This window comes from Oryx dammah, unplaced genomic scaffold (assembly GCF_014754425.2).
Source record: "Oryx dammah isolate SB20612 unplaced genomic scaffold, SCBI_Odam_1.1 HiC_scaffold_29, whole genome shotgun sequence".
Taxonomy (NCBI): Eukaryota; Metazoa; Chordata; class Mammalia; order Artiodactyla; family Bovidae; genus Oryx; species Oryx dammah.
Genome location: NW_024070213.1, coordinates 53,129,332 through 53,148,397, shown reverse-complemented (window position 1 = coordinate 53,148,397; position 19,066 = coordinate 53,129,332). Strand labels below are relative to the sequence as shown.

At 39.7% G+C, this 19,066-nt stretch overlaps 1 protein-coding gene across 1 annotated transcript in view; it reads left to right on the top strand.

Moving 5' to 3' along the window:
* The window catches only part of UTP20 (UTP20 small subunit processome component), an 86,271-nt gene that overhangs the window by 59,309 nt on the left and 7,896 nt on the right, over nt 1-19,066 (top strand). Inside the window, exons 41-57 of the mRNA XM_040234892.1 lie at nt 1,387-1,679; nt 1,990-2,129; nt 2,307-2,463; nt 5,734-5,832; nt 6,559-6,726; nt 8,091-8,257; nt 8,934-9,075; nt 9,973-10,089; nt 11,472-11,642; nt 11,875-12,006; nt 12,413-12,523; nt 14,455-14,534; nt 14,971-15,040; nt 15,167-15,349; nt 16,099-16,230; nt 16,702-16,834; nt 18,577-18,764. Coding sequence (XP_040090826.1) covers nt 1,387-1,679; nt 1,990-2,129; nt 2,307-2,463; nt 5,734-5,832; nt 6,559-6,726; nt 8,091-8,257; nt 8,934-9,075; nt 9,973-10,089; nt 11,472-11,642; nt 11,875-12,006; nt 12,413-12,523; nt 14,455-14,534; nt 14,971-15,040; nt 15,167-15,349; nt 16,099-16,230; nt 16,702-16,834; nt 18,577-18,764 — 2,483 coding nt within the window. The remainder of the gene's footprint in view (nt 1-1,386; nt 1,680-1,989; nt 2,130-2,306; nt 2,464-5,733; nt 5,833-6,558; nt 6,727-8,090; nt 8,258-8,933; nt 9,076-9,972; nt 10,090-11,471; nt 11,643-11,874; nt 12,007-12,412; nt 12,524-14,454; nt 14,535-14,970; nt 15,041-15,166; nt 15,350-16,098; nt 16,231-16,701; nt 16,835-18,576; nt 18,765-19,066) is intronic.

Below are 19,066 nucleotides of genomic sequence, written 5' to 3'. Positions count from 1 at the left end.
TCGGATCATCGAAAAAGTAAGAGAGTTCCAGAAAAACATCTATTTCTGCTTTATTGATTACGCCAAAGCCTTTAACTGTGTAGATCACAACAAACTGTGGAAAATTCTTCAAGAGATGGGAATACCAGACCACCTAACCAGCCTCCTGAGAAATCTGTATGCAGGTCAAGAAGCAACAGTTAGAACTGGACATGGAACAACAGACTAGTTCCAAATATTGTCACCCTGTTTATTTAATTTACATGCAGAGTACATCATGCGAAATGCTGGGCTGGATGAAGCACAAGCTGGAATCAAGATTGCCGGGAGAAATATCAGTAACCTCAGATATGCAAATGATACCATCCTTAGGGCAAAAGCAAAGAGGAACTAAAGAGCCTCTTGATGAAAGTGAAAGAGGAGAGTAAAAAAGTTGGCTTAAAACTCAACATTCAGAAAACGAAGATCATGGCATCCGGTCCCATCACTTCATGGCAAGTAGATGGGGAAACAAAACACAGACTTTATTTTCTTGGGCTCCAAAATCACTGCGGATGGTGACTGCAGCCATGAAATTAAAAGATGCTTGCTCCTTGGAAGGAAAGCTATGATCAACCTAGACAGCATATTAGAAAGCAGAGACATTACTTTACCAACAAAGGTCCGTCTAGTCAAACCTATGGTTTTTCCAGTAATCATGTATGGATGTGAGAGTTGGACTATAAAGAAAGCCGAGTGCCAAAGAATTGATGCTTTTGAACTGTGGTGTTGGAGAAGTCTCTTGAGAGTCCCTTGGACTGCAAGGAGATCCAAGCAGTCCATCCTAAAGGAAATCAGTCCTGAATATTCATTATGAAGCTGAAACTCCAATCCTTTGGCCACCTGATGCAAAGAACTGACTCATTTGAAAAGACCCTGATGCTGGGAAAGACTGAAGGCGGGAGGAGAAGGGGACGACAGGATGAGATGGTTGGATGGCATCACCTGCTTGATGGACATGAGTTTGAGTAAGCTCTGGAAGTTGGTGCTGGACAGGGAAGCCTGGTGTGCTGCAGTCCATGGGTGGCAAAGAGTTGGACACAACTGAGCCCCTGAACTGAACTGAACCACAGTACTTTGGAAGCTTTAGAAACCTTTTCCCCAGCCTCCCCATTTGTTCCTCAAGTACCCTGTACTTGCTATTCCACTCTTTTTTATAATTATCAGTTTACTTGCCTCTATTCCTCATTAGACTAAACTGTAAGAAAGTGAAGAGCTGTAACACTCTCATTTACTTCTGTTTCCTCAGTCTTTATCGTGCCCTTGTAGTTGGTGATTTTTTTTTATTAGATGTTGGCAGAAAAGACTACTTAACACAACTATGTTGTTTCCTTATCTAAGTTGACTTTTGTTGTTTACTAAACATAGATACCACAGAAGTGATTGAGTTGCCAGAGCATGAAGCCATGGAATTAGAGCATATGGGTGAGGACGAGAAGGAGGATGAATGTAATAAGACTTTGTCGGACAAGAATGAAGAGCCAGAAAACCCTGACCCAGCTGCTTATGAAGGGACGGCGGCTAAGGAATCTGAGTGTATCACAAAGTCCATCTCCTTCCTTCCTCGGAATAAGGAAGAACTGGAGAGAACAATTAAAAATATCCAAGGAACCATAACCGGGGACATCCTGCCCAGGCTCCATAAATGCCTGGCATCTACGGTAATCATTCTGTCTAGGACCCAGCAGGTCTTTTTGAACTCGGGTGTCTGTAGGGCTGTTTCAGACTGAGGCTCCTAACTGCGTGGGTTGACATCAGCTTTTGGATTTTCTTTTTTTCTACATTTCACATTTCACTTTCATTCTCTTATCTTCTCATGTTCAGATTCCTCTCCTGCAGCTAAGGGAGTAATGATCCTTCTTCATGATCATTTTGATACCGGTAGATAACTTTCTGGCTGCAAGGTTGTAGTGTTGGTAGGTCCCTAATCCATTTATTTTTGTTTCAGTTTATTTTTTTATTTTCTTACAGACTAAAAGAGACGAAGAACACAAACTCATAAAATCAAAGGTTGTGAATGATGAGGAAGTGGTTCGAGTTCCTTTAGCTTTTGCCATGGTTAAACTAATGCAGTCCCTTCCAAGAGAAGTTATGGAAACTAATCTGCCAAGGTATGTTATGTGACAAATCAGAAATTGGTTCTTCTTTTTTGTTAGAGAAGCACTGTCACAGTTGGCTATAATTTAGAATCCTAACTGGAATAATTTGGATTATGAGTAATTAAGAAACAAAAGGATATTTGTATTTTTATTTGTTTCTGCTAATTAGATTTTCAACTCATGTTCTAGTATTTTGCTGAAAGTGTGTGCCCTCCTCAAGAACAGAGCACAGGAAATCAGAGACATTGCACGCAGCACCCTCGCGAAAATAATAGAGGATCTGGGTGTGCATTATCTACAATATATTTTAAAAGAATTACAGACTACGCTTGTGCGTGGCTATCAGGTAAATTGCATCATGCATTTTATATTCAAATTGGGTTGGAGTTCACATAGTTGCACTTTAAACACTAAGTCATGGTACTTTGGGTCTATTTTTTGCAAAGTTGACGTACTAAGAGTGCAAGCAAGAATATTTAAAAATTTCTAATCCATATTTTTAAAAAATCTAGTTTTTAAAAAGCCTTTTTATTTTTTGGAAGAATCTGGATTTTCTCTCAAATCACTTGATATCAGGTTTTGTATTCCATGAATTCGTAATAAAATTCTTGTTGAATGTATTGCCACAAATGTGAACAATAAAAATTTGCGTTGAAACATACATGTCATGAAGTTAGTAAGAGCACCAGGTGGAATGCAGAGCTCTTCCTAAATGTGGGCCTTGGACACGTGGCATCAGCAGCGCCTGGGAACTTGTTAGGAGAACAGTCAGGACCTTAGCCCTGACCTACGCAATCTGCATTTTTAAAGGTCCCCAAGTGGTTGAAAGTTTGAGAAACACTACAGCTTGTTTTTCTGAAGTAACCAGCCAAGATTCCTGGTAGAGTGGTTGCTCTAGGTTACCATAACTATACCTAATTTTTAATAATCTGTTTAGAGTCAATATTTTACTACTTCAAGTGGAATGTAAAAATACAGATCCCTTCACCCTTCCTTTGTTTAATAGTTGTTTATGTATTACTTCACCATATGTTGAAAACTTATCGGGCAGTGTTAGAGCTGTTTTGCTTTGTTTTGTTTTGATAGGTAAGAAGTAGACTTATTCAGATTCAGAGAGAAGCATGCTCCACAGACAAGAGTGTGGGCCACTGTAGACAGCGAGTGCAGCACAGAGTTTTGTTTTTAATCCTCAGATTCTTATTGTTTCTACTGCTTTTTCTTCATTTCTGAATTTCCAGATTTCTTCTGGTATCATTTCCCTTTGGTCTAGACAAGCATGTAGGACACGTGTGGTGGCGGCAGACCCTGTTTGTTTTCTTTCCCTTGTGACTGTCTTTGTTGCACCTTCTTTCCTGAAGGACATACACGTCTGCATTGACAGTTATTTCTTTTCCTTTCAGCACTGTAAAAATGTCATGCCACTTCTTCTGGCCTTTCTGATAAATTTGTTCTTCCCCTATGAGTAACACGTTATTTTTCTCTGGCAGCTTTAAAGGCTTTTTCTTTTTCAGCAGTTGGATTATGAGCACAGATTTCTTTGGTTTTACCCTGTTTGAGGTTTGTTGAGCTTCTTGGTCACTTTGGAAAGTTTTCAGCTGTTATTTCTTCAAATACTTTTCTGTACTGCACTCTTTCTTGTCTTCTGGGACTTCAGAGAACTGTATATTAGACTCTTTTGAAGGGTCCCATCCATCCCTGGGGGCTTCCCTGGTGGCTCAGCGATAAAGACTCTGCCTGCAATGCAGGAGACCCAGATTTGATCCCTGGGTCAGGAAGATCCCCTGGAGGAGGGCATGGCAATCCACTCTAGTATTCTTGCCTGAGAATTTCCATGAACAGAGGAGCCTGGCAGGCTACATTCCATGGGGTCACACAGAGTCGGACACAACTAAAGCGACTAAGCAGCAGCAGCGTCCATCCCTGATGCGTGGTTCACATTTATTTTTCAGTCTTCTTCCTTTCTGTTTAGATTACATAATTTCTGTTGATTCATATTATAATTTACCGACTCCTTCCTCTTAATCTCCATCCTGCTGTTGGACCCATCCAGTAAATTTTCTTATGTCAGTTATTTTTCTTTTCACTTCTCAAGTTTCCTTAGTTCCATATCTTCTGATTCTTTGTTAACACTTTATTTTTCCATGTTTCAGATCTCCAGATACAAAGCTGGGGCTGTTTCTCCTACTTTGCCACACACTTCCCACAGCTATAACCACACAGAGGCTAGGCAGTGGCAAGTTGGAGAGGAGAAAAACAGCTTGTGGGCCCACCCTTTCCAAATTGCAGTCCCACTGAAGGAAAGGAAGGTCTCCCTGCAGAGTTGTGGCTGCTGGAGCCCCTGTGTCTAGGCCACTGCCACCATCACCACAGGATCCTTGGGGTGTTGGAAATGGAGAAAAGGAAAACAAAAACAGATTTCCTTATTCTCTTGGAACATTCTTGAGTTTTCTCTGCTATTCCTAAAGCCACAGGACTTCTCATAGACTTCTCTGAATCCTAGCGTGATTTCCATATTGGCTTGGGGATAGCCATATAGAAAACAGGGGTAAACTCACTGGAAGTTTGGTGGTACTTGCACTCTGGTGTTCTTCCCCAGTAGTGGTTCCATGCATCCAGTGTCTTCAGCAAACACTTTAAATATATTAAAGGTACTTAAAGATCATAAGTGGATATATATGAAATTATGCCTTTAAAATACAGTCTGTATATTGACAGCCAAGTGTATTTTCTTAGCACATGGTCATTACCTGTTTACCTTGATGACTTACAGCAGTGGAAGCAGTGTAGAGAACGTACTCTGTGTATACTCTGGCACCATCTGCTTTCAGATCCTGACTTCACCACTTCCTGTTCCTGTAACCTTGGGCAAGTTGCTTGACCTTATTGTGTCTCAGCTTCCTCAAGTGAAAGCACTGATGCTATTTCTCCTACACCATAGATAGAGTGAATGAGGAATAAACGATATAGTGCATGTGAGTAGTAATACCGTGTCTAGCCCATAGTAAGCTCTAAGGAATGCTAGGTGTGATCACTGTTAAGGGCAGAAACTTGTTTTCTTCGTGTAGAGGGCAGAAACTTGTTTTCTTCATGTAGGCTCCTTAATTCAGAGGTTGGTTTTTAAAAGTTCAAGACTTATGCTGTTCTTTATGGACTTCCTAGGTGGCGCTATTAACCCTCCAGCCAGTGCAGGAGACATTAGAGACTGGGGTTTAATCCCTGGGTTGGGAAGATCCCCTGGAGGAGGGCCTGGCATCCCACTCCAGTATTCTTGCCTGGAGAATCCAGAATTCTTGCCCAGTGGGCTCCTCAGGGTCACAAAGAGTCAGACATGACTGAAGCAAATTAGCATGCATGCTGTTCTTTATAAATGCTTGGTCTGATTTGGTCACAGTGATAGACCCTGTGCATGTGATGTGTTTCTGAGTATCTTTTCTACAAAGTGACCATTTGGCTAAAGGATTTTAGACCCTGATATAAATATGTGTCATTTAGCAAAGCTTCCTGCAGTGCTGACAGATATATAATCAGAGTGTACCCTTTGCAGTCCTCCTGGATCTTGTTCTTCCTACTGTGGTGTTCCTGACCATCTGTGCTCTTCTCATATATCTCACTTCAGGTCCATGTGCTGACTTTCACTGTCTATATGTTGCTGCAAGGCCTCACCAACAAGCTACAAGTCGGGAGTTTGGACTCTTGTTTGGATATAATGATTGAGGTAAGATTTAGAGAAAGGAATTCTGGTGTTTTTTTTTAAGAGTTCAAAGAACACAAATAATTTCACAAAATAAGACACAATAATAGCCTATAAACAAACATATAAACATATAATAAATATAAAACATAAATATGAAAATAATGTACTGTCTCACCTCTTAGGCTGGAAGAGTTTTAAAAAGCTAAGATTCAAGTGACATGAGATGGGTGCCCTGCTGTAGGTCCTGAGTTGGTATAATCAGGTGTGATCTGGGGTTTGTACAAATGTATATTCACCAGAACTGTATGTATAATAGTGAAAAATTAATAACACTCAACTTTTAAAATTGGATAATACAGTAATTTGGAAGGTGGGTTAGAAAGACACTAAGTTTGGCACACAATCCTTTGTTTATACATTAAAAGTTTAGAGACTGTGTTTTTAAATGAATTAATTTTGATAATTAAATTTCAAATATCATGAGACTTTCTTAAAGGGAAATTAAGCTACTTTTTGGTAATATCAAAAAAAGTCCCTGTTTGTATGTTATATAGTTATATATATAAATCTATGTAGTATTCTTTTGTTTTCCATTGGTGGAAATTTTGAAGTGTTTCTGTAATTGGTCTCTAAGCTACATTGAAAAAAAGTGAAATCTAATAGAAATTAACAATAAGCAGAGACTGCTTGTGTTGGCATATCTTGCTTGAGTGTACATAATTACCATCTAGCTTTTTCCTTTTAAAGATTTTTAACCACGAGTTGTTTGGTGCCATTGCTGAAGAGAAGGAAGTAAAGCAGATCCTCTCCAAGGTCATGGAGGCACGAAGAAGCAAGAGTTACGATTCTTATGAAATTTTGGGCAAGTTTGTAGGAAAAGATCAGGTTACAAAACTTATCCTTCCACTAAAAGAGGTAAGGACTTGAATGTAATATAGGGCATCACCACCTTTCAGTATCTTGAGTTCTTGAAAAGAGCCTTGAACATCGTGATTCACTTTAGTACTAAGAACACCAGTACCATGTGTCTGGCAGCCCTGAGATGGGCATTCTGATCCAGGAGTCAGATGTAAACCATGAGATGCAGAAGGAAAGGCAACAGAAATTGAATTACAGGTGAATTACACAGCTGAGTCCCATCAGTAACTGAGAATAGCCTTTGGAGTGAGACTGCTGCTCCCAGATTGCCAAGAGGATGAGAACCGGCATTTATTGATCATATCACTGTGTTCTTAGCACTGTGCTTCATTATGTCTTCTAATCTGCACAGCCATCCCTGAGACTGACAGTACTTCCATCTGACACACAAGAAAATTCAGGCTCAAAAAGGTAGAAAGAAACATGCATAAGGAGAAGAGCCAGGATTTCATGCCAGATCTTTCTGAAGCTGGAATTTCAAAGCTCACGTTCTTTCCATTTTCATTCTGCCTCCTATTGGGCAGGGACTGTAATTTACCTGCCTTCAGAGTGCTCGCTGTGCCTGTTGCAGGGGTGAACATTCAACAAGCATTATTAATTCACTTTATTACAGTTTTACATACTAAACCTAGAGCAAAAAACCCTATCTAATGACGTAAATCAACTAATTCCACGTGCTTTGATGCTAGATTCACTCCCTGATTGTTCCTGAAATACATTTAGCTTATCTGAGCCTGATCTAAGAACGTTAGCTATGTTTTTAAGATGAAAAAGAGTCGACAAAGCACACGTTTTCCATGTAAATTATCAAGTCCCTTCAAAGTAATGAAAGTTACTAATACCATGTCCTCTGCAGAGGACTAGCTGTGACACACTGAGGGTTGTCCTGGGGTGATGGTGCTAAGCTCCCATTAAGTTCCTCTGATTTGGCCCAGTACCTAATATCCTGCCCTGAGACTTGGCAATCATCTGTCTTCATTAGCATGGTTTCCTGTGAGGAGTGACTGCATTGTGTTGATGTGTACGTGCTTGTCTGTAAATCCCTGCATTCAATGTACTTGGAAGGCTGGCATCTTCCAAGGGTCACGTCCTATCTCCAGCCCTGTGCCCAGACCTCAACAACAAAGAGAATACAGAGAGGCCCAAAAACTCCAGAGGCATACACTAACGGCAGTGGTTATTTCTGGGGATGAGGTCTTGGGTAAATTTGATTTTATGTTATACTTACATTTGAAATTTTATTAAAAATGTTTCATTTTTAATTAGGAAAAAACATATTTTAAAAATAATGTATAAAAGTACTGTTATAACGAATCAAAATGCCGTCTGTCACCTCAGCTTGCATTTGTGTTTGCCTTTAGATCTTACAAAGTACCACAAGTTTAAAACTGGCCCGGAAAGTTCACGAAACCTTACGCCGAATCACAGCAGGATTACTCGTAAACCAGGAAATGACAGCAGAATCCATTCTGTTGCTTAGTTATGGTTTGGTCAGCGAAAATCTCCCCCTGTTAACACAGAAAGAAAAGTAAGTTTGAAAAAAACAAGTATCCTTTAGGTGCTTGCTTCAAATAAGCCATTCAGTTCTCAGCATCTTAAGTGGACTCATTTAATAACTGGCTTTAGTAAAAGAAAAAAAAAAGGTATATTTATCTGAGCTGTGAGATGGTACTGCTTTGTGGTGTTTGGACTGAGGTCCTTCCAAGTGATACATGTCAACACAAGATTATTTTTCTGCTGAATGAAGTAGCTGTGAAGGCAACCAATTATTTTAACATTTCTCTGACACCACTTTTTAGATATTTATTCAATCCAAGTTAGGGTAGATTTTAAATATATACTTCTTGTTCTGACCAAACAGAGTCTTAGACCTCCAAAGATGTTTAAATACCTATTTGTGAACTTCTTTTGGATTTTGCTTCTGGGGTGTTCTAAGAAAGACTCCTTGGCATTTGTTTTCAGAAGTCAAAGGGAGCATCCTCTTGCTGTTGACTTTAACTGAGATGCGCATTCACCTCCTCAGAAACTTTGATCAGCAAACTGATCATCCCTTCTGTGTCTCATGGTTAAGGGAGAAAAACCCCACAGCCAAGAGCACATTATTTGGTGCTGGATGCTCCTTACCAGAAAGAGGCAGTAGCTTTTGGGGATGCAGCATCTCAATGTGTTTGTTTCCACTGGTTTTCATTCCATTTGATTGACAGGAATCCAGCAACCCCTGCACCAGATCCACGCCTGCCACCCCAGAGCTGTCTTCTGCTCCCCCCAGCTCCAGTTCGAGGTGGACAGAAAGCTGTCGTGAGCAAGAAAACCAACATGCACATATTTATTGAGTCTGGGCTTCGGGTAAGAATTAACCTTAAGTAAGACTTGCGGCCCACAGTGAGTCTGTGCCTTTTAATCCTCTGCTGAGTTTCCAGTACTGCTCATTTCCTCTGGAAACACTTTTTACCATAAATTATGGAATTCGTTTTAAGCTACATTGGTCCATTTACTGTTTGTTACTTATTTTGACGGTAGAACTTTCTCAGAATTAGTGATTCTGACCTAATATTTACAGTGCTTTCACTGTTGCTTTGCCTATGAGTTTGTACCTCTGAACTACTGTTAAATCTTTTAAAAAGATGGTGAGGTTTTGAAAACACAAGTTTGATCATTTTATTGTATATATTTTTTTCATCCTTCATTGGCTCCCATTTTCCCAGGAGAGAGCCTTGTCTTTCATTTGGGCCACAGGGGAATGGCCTCATGCTGGATGCAGGGCTTCCCTTCAGTTCTCTAGAGTGACTACACTTTTCCCACCCCAGTACCTCACCATCTATTCCTCCCTCTGCCCAGGTCCCCACAGAACTCTCAAAGCACCCTCCTTTTATAGTGAATTATTCCCTAGAGTCTGTCTTCCTGGCCAAGATCCATCAGGGCCAGGACCCTGCACATCTTGGTTTATTGCCACATCCTTCATGCTGGGCCAGTGCATAGAATCAGTAGATGCTGAGCAATAACCACTTCTTAAATGAACTTCGAATCTCAGCTGCATGGTGAGTTCCCACCTTCTCCATTTACTGAGACTCTCCCAGGTGGTTCCCTTTTCTTTGCACTTTTTACAATTTCAAATAGAAGCATCTTAACTTTGCACATTAGTCTCAAAATCATTTCACCTTAACCTCATTCTTATGCCCTTAGTCTTAATCTTATTCTTACGCCTAACCTCATTCTTATGAAGTATCTTTTTAAAATGTCTAGCTGTTGCACCTTAGTCTGAAGACCTCCAAGGTCAAGTCTTCAAGTGAACATGTCCTGGAAATGTTGGATCCTTTTGTGTCTCTCCTCATAGACTGCCTGGGTTCCATGGACGTGAAGGTGAGCATCTGTTGCTTCACAGGACCTGTTGTCATGCAGAATACCTAAAACTTGTTTCTAGGCTCGTGCTTCACAGGGTGATTGAGTTTTTAAAGACATTTACAACATGAACCACCTCTGTTCTGTGCATTAAGTTGCTCCCTTAATAGCAATTTAATAATAATGGAGAGCCCTTAATAATTATAAAAGCCCTTCTAAGGCATGTCCCTGGTGGTTCAGTGGTTAAGACCCCGTGCTTCCAATGCAAGGGTCACAGGTTCAATCCCTGGTTGGGAAGGTCCGCATGCCACTCAATGAAGCCGGAAAAAAAAAAAAAAAAAGCCCTTCTAGGTACATTAGTTGTTTCATTTGATCCTCAGAACTTCCTGAGGGTAAGTGGTGCTGTCCCCATGGCAGTGATCATCTCGTTCTCCTTGTCACTACTGCTCACTGCTATGATTCCTCATAACAGTCCATGAAGTATATGTTATTTATGCCTCTACTTCAAAGATGAGGAATCCAGGCCTTTAGCTAAGTGACTTGTCGCCTATGACAGATTTAGGATGTGAGCCTCAGTCTGTCAGACTCCAAAGCCCACACCTTGCCAACCTTATCAGGTGGCCTGTTTTACAATAAAGGTGCCAAGAGGTAAAGGAACATCTCTGCAGTCAAACAGGTAATAAGCTGCAGAACTGGGATTCAAGCCCTGGTTTTTCTGACTCCTAAGCTCTTTCCTCTGTCTTCATCTGATCTAGGCCAGTAAGGCCATTCCAGCAATCAGAGTGTAGGCATCTATTGGGTAGAGGTGAGCCAAGTGAACCACCTGATCTATGCTTTTGTAGTCACTTGATCCCAGCACATTTCTCGTATCTTTGGCACTCCACATAACTATATCAAATTATAGGTCATAGTTCTCATGCTTAATTTCTGAGTTAGCTATCTACTCTTTAAATGGCAGAATGGCATCCTTTCTATTGTCGTATTTCTAACACTCTGTAGAGCGTCTTGTGACATTATATAAGCTCAATAAGAATGGATTACATGAAAGAACCATTCTAGAAAATTGGAAAGGGATTTATAATGTGATTTTCAAAAAAAAAAGAAATGCTAAAATTAGCCACCCCATCTAGTCATTTACACATAGTAGGGTAAGAATGTGATAAGTGAGCACTTTTTCTCACTTGCTTGGGCTGTACCTTCCATTGTGTGGTGCTTCTCCAACAGGAAAGAGGAAACTTCCTTATCTTATTCTTACACTTCAGGCATAGTGCTTCCTGAGTAGACTGCCAGAGCGCTTCATTCCTTCAGCTTGATTGCCCAGAGTCTACACAGCCTCGGGTGCTAGATTCTTGAGTTTGGTCACTTCATCAGTTAATTGGCTTTCTCTGTTTTTTGTTTTTCAGGTGATCACAGGTGCTTTGCAATGCCTGATCTGGATCTTGAGGTTCCCCCTGCCATCTATAGAAACAAAAGCAGAGCAGCTGACAAAACACCTTTTTCTTTTGCTGAAGGACTATGCAAAACTTGGGGCTGCCAGGGGCCAGAACTTCCACCTGGTGGTAAATTGTTTCAAGGTGAGGTGTTTTCACTTGCACTTAGAAAAAGCCAGGACCAGGACTAGCAACATAGTGAATTTTCCTCATCATCCTTTATGGTCTTGGTCAAAATTTCTTCCAGATTAATTTGGTAAGGCCAGAGCGTTAGTATACTGTGTGAAAAAACATTGCTGTTGTATTGAGTCCTTATCATTCCACTGGATGCTGGTCTGTGAGATGTTCTGTTAACCTCACTGTTGTTGACTTGCAGTGTGTGACCATACTTGTGAAGAAAGTGAAGTCGTACCAGATAACTCAAAAGCAGCTTCAAGTTCTACTAGCATATGCTGAGGAGGACATCTATGATACTACAAGACAAGCCACTGCATTTGGTCTTCTAAAGGTATGGCATCACCAGATTGTTGGGTTGTGCATGTACAAGCCTCATGTCAGATATTTAGAATTACATGGAACATAGTGCTCTGACTAGCTGTAGATAGTTCTTAAAAAGATTATTATTTTTTGGTTTATTAATTATAAGCTAACATATCTACTTACCAAAATGTTTGAATGTGAGCTCTATATTACACTTCAGAGAATTCTGTACAAAGGCAGGTACTTTACTTGTACATTTCATAAAATTGACCATTATAACCATTTTTTAAAGTTTATATTCTTTTTCTTTTGGAGATACTTTCATTATGTTTGAAAACTGCCTGAGGCTACTTGAACATCAGGTCAGCTTAGTAAACAAGAGGCCATTTGCAGTAAAACATGAAATGAGTATGTCTTCTCGTTTTGTGTTTTAGGCCATTTTATCAAGAAAGTTGTTGGTCCCAGAAATTGATGATGTCATGCGGAAAGTATCCAAGCTGGCAATCTCTGCACAAAGCGAACCTGCCAGAGTCCAGTGCAGACAGGTTTGTGGAGAGAAGTTTGTTCCCATGGTTGGGCCCTTCCTTCTCTGTTTAGTTTTTAGGTAGAGAGACGTCAACACTGCTTGAATTCTGAAAACTTTGTGTCATGCTGTTGCTTGATTCTGAGACTCAGGAGCCCATTCACATACCAAGTACAGGGCTATTTTTCAGTATAAGGAGCATTTTGAGTATAGCCCTTATGTGGCATATTTCAGATGGATGAAGAAATACATTTTCCTTGGCAGCATGGTAACCTGCAAGAAAGATTTCCATATGATGGTCAAGTCAGAGTCCCTATATGTCCTATAGCAGACACACACAAAGCAGAAATCCCACGAATGGAAAAAAAAAAAAGAAATCCCATGGATGGTTATTTAATTATAATCATCGTAAGTGCCATGAGGAAAACAATACTGTCATATTTCTATTTCATCACTTAAAGACACACCATTACTTGTATACCTCAGAGAAGGAAAAACCTTTGACATAGTGGTATGATGCCATTCATTGAAGTCTGCAAAATATGGAAGAACATATGACACAGTGGAAGACCACCCTAGTGGGACAGTGAGGGAAAGCTTTCCTGAGGATTGGCATGTAAGCAGAATTTGAAGAAAGAATAAGGCTTAGCCTTGCAGGCTGGAATATGAGCCTTGAGGTGGGTAAGAGCTTAGTTTGTTGAAGGTGCCCAGATATGGCAAAACCTTGTAGTCTTGTTAAAGATTTAGGGCTTTGTTCTAAGAATAACAAAAAGTCATTGAAATCAGTAGGCAGAGGAATGACATTTAGCAGGTTTGTTTTTATAAATCTGTCCTGATAATATCACCACATATCAACCCAGGAAATAGAAGGTTCTGAATTGCAAATATGAACTCGGAGTTAAAGGAGGGCTGGGCTGCTGAGGCTATCCTCAGAGAAAGTTAACTTATTTAGGAAGCAGGAGGGCCAGGTGCTATTTATTAAGCACTAGCTGCACGCCCAGCACTTTACATACACGGCTTCTATTTGTAATTTCCCTTCAAAGGAAACAGTATCACCATTTTATGGTTGACGGAAAAACAGGCTTTGGAAAGGTTAATGGTGTGCTTAGTTCTCACAGCTTATTAATAAAGGAAGCTGAATAATACAGCAGTTTGAAGGCTCTGAAACAAGAGCCTTTGGATGTAGATACACTAGGCATGGGATTCTGGTACTATCACCTGAGCAAGTTACTTAGCTTCTGTGCCCATTCCATTCTCTTCATCTGTAAAAGGGGTCATATCTACTTCCTAAGGGAGTATGAAAACCAACTGAGCAACACTTCATCCCGTGCTTGACACACAGAAGATATTCAGTAAATGCAATGGTTATTATTACTATCACTATTATTGCTATTCTTGAAGTGAAGTCAAGTGAAGTGAAGTCACTCAGTCGTGTCTGACTCTTTGCGACCCCATAGACTGCAGCCTGCCAGGCTCCTCTGTCCATGGGATTTTCTAGGCAATAGTACTGGCGTAGATTGCCATTTCCTTCTCCAGGGGATCTTCCCAACCCAGGGCTTGAACCCAGGTCTCCCGCATTGAGATAGAGGCTTTACCATCTGAGCCACCAGGGAAGTCTTATTTCAGGAGAAATATGGGATTGAACCACAGTCCATACTCAGTTCACCAAAGCCTCTTTTCAGAGTGATGACCTGCCAGGGTGTGAGCTGAGATTTGGAGCTCTAAACATCCAGGCTCATGGTGGGCCAGGATTGACTCTTCACCAGGCAGGACCTGAGGAAGTGAAGTGGGAGGAGAGGGGAGAGGCACAGTTATTGACTCAGGAGGTAGACTTCACCTAACTTATCACCCTACTATTTGTAGCCTACCAGTGTGTCCCAGAAAGCAGGTGAGGAAAAAGGAATCCTGGAGAGATGGGCTCCAAATAATCTCTTGTGTGATTTCTGTTTCTAGGTTTTTCTGAAGTACATTCTTGACTATCCTCTGGGTGACAAATTGCGACCAAACTTGGAATTCATGCTTGCTCAACTGACGTAAGTTGAAGTCATAAACCATACAAGGCAGTGGGGCGGGGGTAGGTTCCTTCTCCTTTTAATGTGTGGGCTGTCTTGAAAAGAGCAAAGTCAAAACATAATGGCACATTTTCCCAGGGTGCTCTCCTATGAACCACTGGCTTGACTGCCAAGCACTGTACATGGCTTCATAGAGCAGTTCTGTAAGCTGCTTTTCAGTTCAGTCTGATCATCAGTTGTCCTTAAAGTCTGCTTAGGAGAACAGTAAAAATCTAACAGTTATATTTTAAACTGCAAAGTAGCCTGATAAGTACCTGTATTAAAGTTGGGGAAATGGAGTTTTTTCCCACTTTTTAAGAAATAGACTGGCACCTTAAGGCAATATTTTAAATTCTTAAAAATAATTATTGGTCAATTTTAAAGTTACTAACAAGTCCTTCTGATGTTCTTACCCTAGTTATGAACATGAGACCGGGAGAGAGTCCGCTTTGGAAATGATTGCTTATCTCTTTGACACGTTCCCTCAGGTACTGTGAATCACAGAGACAGACTCTCTGTTAGCTGTGGCTCCTGGGAGCCCCTGGTCCTCCTTTGGTAGGACATATGTGAGAATTCTGGTCTCAGTGTGCTCATAAGTATCTGTTTTCTTTTAGGGACTGCTCCATGAGAACTGTGGAATGTTCTTTATTCCTCTTTGTCTAATGATGGTGAACGATGACTCTGCCACGTGTAAGAAGATGGCATCCATGGCAATCAAATCCTTACTCAGTAAAATCAGCCTTGAGAAAAAAGATTGGCTCTTCGATATGGTTACCACCTGGTTTGGGGCAAAGAAGGTCAGGGTTGCTTATAGTCATACTGCAAAGAATACTGAGCTTTTGGTGTTTATACTTTAAGAATACATATTATACATTGTTGAATTAGTTTTTCCCAAATAGCTTTATTGTTTTTATTTGATTATGGTAATAATATATGCTTATAGAGAAATTTTAGAAACTATAAGAAGTTACAGAGAGTAACAACAAATAGAGAACAACATAAAAATCACCTGTCTTCCCACAACAAGGTCAGGGGTTGCCCAGTTACTCCACTACATGAATGTATTATAATTTACTTAACCAATCTCCATTGATATCTTTGTTTCCAGTTCATCCCCATTGATGAATATCTGCTTATGCAATTTATAGAATGTATTTTGCCAATAATTACATCAACTAAATATAGCCCTATCATCACTGGCCCATCTTTGTGGAATACAAACAACACGTCGAAATGTAACACTGGCTTTAAAATCAGCATGGAATTTTGGGCAGGGGTCCTGGAACGCTTTTTTTTTTTTTTTTTTTTTTTAATAAAAAATGAGAAAAGAGTTATTCAGTGGATAATCATGAATACCACTTTTTAAAAATTTTCTTCTAGGGAGATGAAGATTTCTTTGCATTTTTCATATTAGCTACCAAAAATCCACATTCTGTTGACTTCTGGTATCATAAAGAACTACTGAGGACAGTCATAACCACCTTCATTTCAGTTTTAGAAATAGCCTCCCAAGTTTATTGTCTTGTGATGGTTTTATTTTCTGTAGCGCTTAAATCGACAACTAGCTGCCCTGATCTGTGGCTTTTTTGCGGAGAGTGAAGGAGTCAATTTTGAGAGAAGACTTGGAATTGTTCTCCCTGTGATTGAAAAGGAGATTGATCCTGAAAACTTTACAGATGTAAGTTATTTGTTAGGGAGTGAAAGTATTGGCTTATTTTTGTAGTTTTACTTGAGGTAGTGTAGCTAACAGGTTAAATATTTGTGTCAAAAATTTTTTTTTATTAATAAAAGTAAGAACTCAGTGCAGTTCTTCTTTTTTGAAATGAAGATTAAGTTATCTTCTATAGTATATGATGATCAAAATTTCATAAGCCCCTAGGGGACATTTAGCAATGTTTGGAGATAGTTTTGGTTGTCACAACTGGAGGACCGAAGGGTGTTACTGTCGTCTAATGGGTAGATGCCAGAGTATTGCTAAACATCCTCTAATGCATAGCACAGTCCCCCAAAGCAAAGAATTACCTGCCCAAAATGTCAGCAGTATTGAGGTTGAGAAACCCTGCTATAGATGTATATCCTGGAGTAAAAATGTCCGTAGAATACTTTGAAATTATTGTCTTAATTAATTTAACATTCTTCCTACTTTTAGATCATGGAAGAGACTGAAGAAAAAGCTGCAGATCGCCTTCTGTTCAGTTTTCTTATACTGATAAGTAAACTCATCAAGGAATGTAATATCATTCAGTTTACCAAGCCCTCTGAAACTCTGAGTAAAATCTGGAGTGAGTATTTCCTTTTTCTTTAAAAATAAATACATTAGGAATATATAATATCAGGGGGAAAGTTCATAAGAAAAAGATTTATTTTATTTTTTATTTTTCATAAGAAAAAGATTTAATAGGCCTTTCAGATTGATTCGGAGAAGGCAGTGGCACCCAGTGAAAGTAGGTTTTTCTGGGAGGAAAAGCAAATTATATAATCTCATAAATAATATATTTCATTTATAAATAAAAATTAATTATGTTAATTATTATTTAGTTGCTAAGTATTGTCTGGCTCTTGTGACCCCATGGGCTGTAGCCCTCCAGGCTGCTACTCTGTCTATGAGATTGCCCAGGCAAGAACACTGGAGTGGGTTGCCATTTCCTTCTCCAGGGGATCTTCCTGACCCAGGGATCAAACCTGTGTCTCCTGCATCACAAGTGGATTCCTTACCACTGGGCCACCAAGGAAGCCCAACTATGTTAATTATGTAGGGGTAAAAGAAAGGAAGAAGTTTCCCGAAGTCCTCCTTGCTACTTATTTGTTACACATTTCCATCCAGTCTTACTTAGTCAAATAGCCATAGGGTTTTTTTGAGGTTGCCTAATTCCATGTAACTTTTATATCCTGTTTATATTTAAGTAAGCATATTATATATAACATATTTAATAGATATCCTTCTAATTGGCTGTAAATAATCCATTGTATGTAAATGTGCCATAATTTACTAAATCATTTCATTGCTATGGAAATATTTAAGTTATGTAACACTCTTTAAATAAAAAATAAGATCCTAGAATTATTAATTAAACATTTTAGCTTTGATTAATCAAAACTAAATACTAGGAAGTAGACACTGCAATGAATGCTTTAAATAACCATTTGTTTCAAGAGAACTCATGATTTTATGAGAAAAATAATCCAGTTACTAAGTTAGTGTATAGCCTACTCTGGTATGGCTCCATTGAGATATTACAATGGTTCATTAAAAAAAAAAGTAAAACCATCTTCATGAAATATAGCATAGACTAAAACTCAGATGTGACACAATCGTTCAAAATTTTAGTCCTGTTCCCCAACCCAAGGCTTTTCTATTGCAGTTCCCAGTGTGGTATATGGAGAGTGGCTCTGGGAGTAGCATAAGAGTATGAGCTTTGAGGGCACATAATGAAGATCCTTTAAGAGGCCATATTTAAGGATATGAGCTTTGGGGCCAGATTGAGCTTGGGTCCAGGCTTGGTTCTCTGCCTGGTGCAGCTTGGCACATTACTTAGCCCCCTTTGGAACTATAAACTGGGAATGACAATTCCAATTTCACAGAACTGTTGTGAGGTCTAAATGAGCTAATATGTGTAATACACTTAGCCTATGGCTGGCACACAGAATGCCTTATTAAATGATACCTTTCCAGTCAGCTACCTGGTGCCACTGATTTCAACAGTTAGGAGAAAATGAGTGTACTCATATATATATTTAATTTTAATTTGAAATTGCAGTTGTTGATGTTACCTTACCTCCTTGAATCTGAAGCTAAGTTCTTCTGAAACTGGCCTGTTTTTAGGCTTACTCAGATCTCTCTTCTCATGTCATTTCTCATGGTAGGAGTTGGTTCTGTAGTTATTTCAGGGACTATTTTGTTCATCTTTGGTTCCTAAACTCAAGCACATAGTAGATACTCAAGAAATGCCTAAATTAGTTGTGCTCACCACCATAGAGTCAGGAAAGCCTTGAGATGTCTGAGAATGCATTTTGGCTCCCTCAGGTCATGTGCAGTCCCACTTGAGATATCCGCACAGCTGGGTGTGGCTCACAGCAGCCCAGATTTTTGGATTACTCTTTGCTTCTTGCCAACCTGAGGAACTTATTAGAAAATGGCACGTCAAAAAAACTAAAAACAAAGTCTCGGAACCTGTCGCAATCCGCTTCCTAACAAGTGACCTTGAGCAAAAGGTAAGATTTCTCTAACACCTTTTCCTTCCCTCATCTTCGTGAGGTGTTCATTCTGGCTCATGTTACTATCTTAGGGTTGGCCCTTGGGAGGAACTCTTCTAGTCAACAACTTGATGTACATGTGGATTCACATGAGTATTAGTAACTAGAGCCCTCAAGGCCAAGGTTTTCCGAAGAAAAATTTTAGACCCTAATCAGATTTTTTATTTGCTTATTTAGCACATGTATCCTCCATTACATATTTAAGTTCTTTATCAGTGCTGGAAAGGAAGATACTGTCTGTCGCGCCTCCTTCATAACCT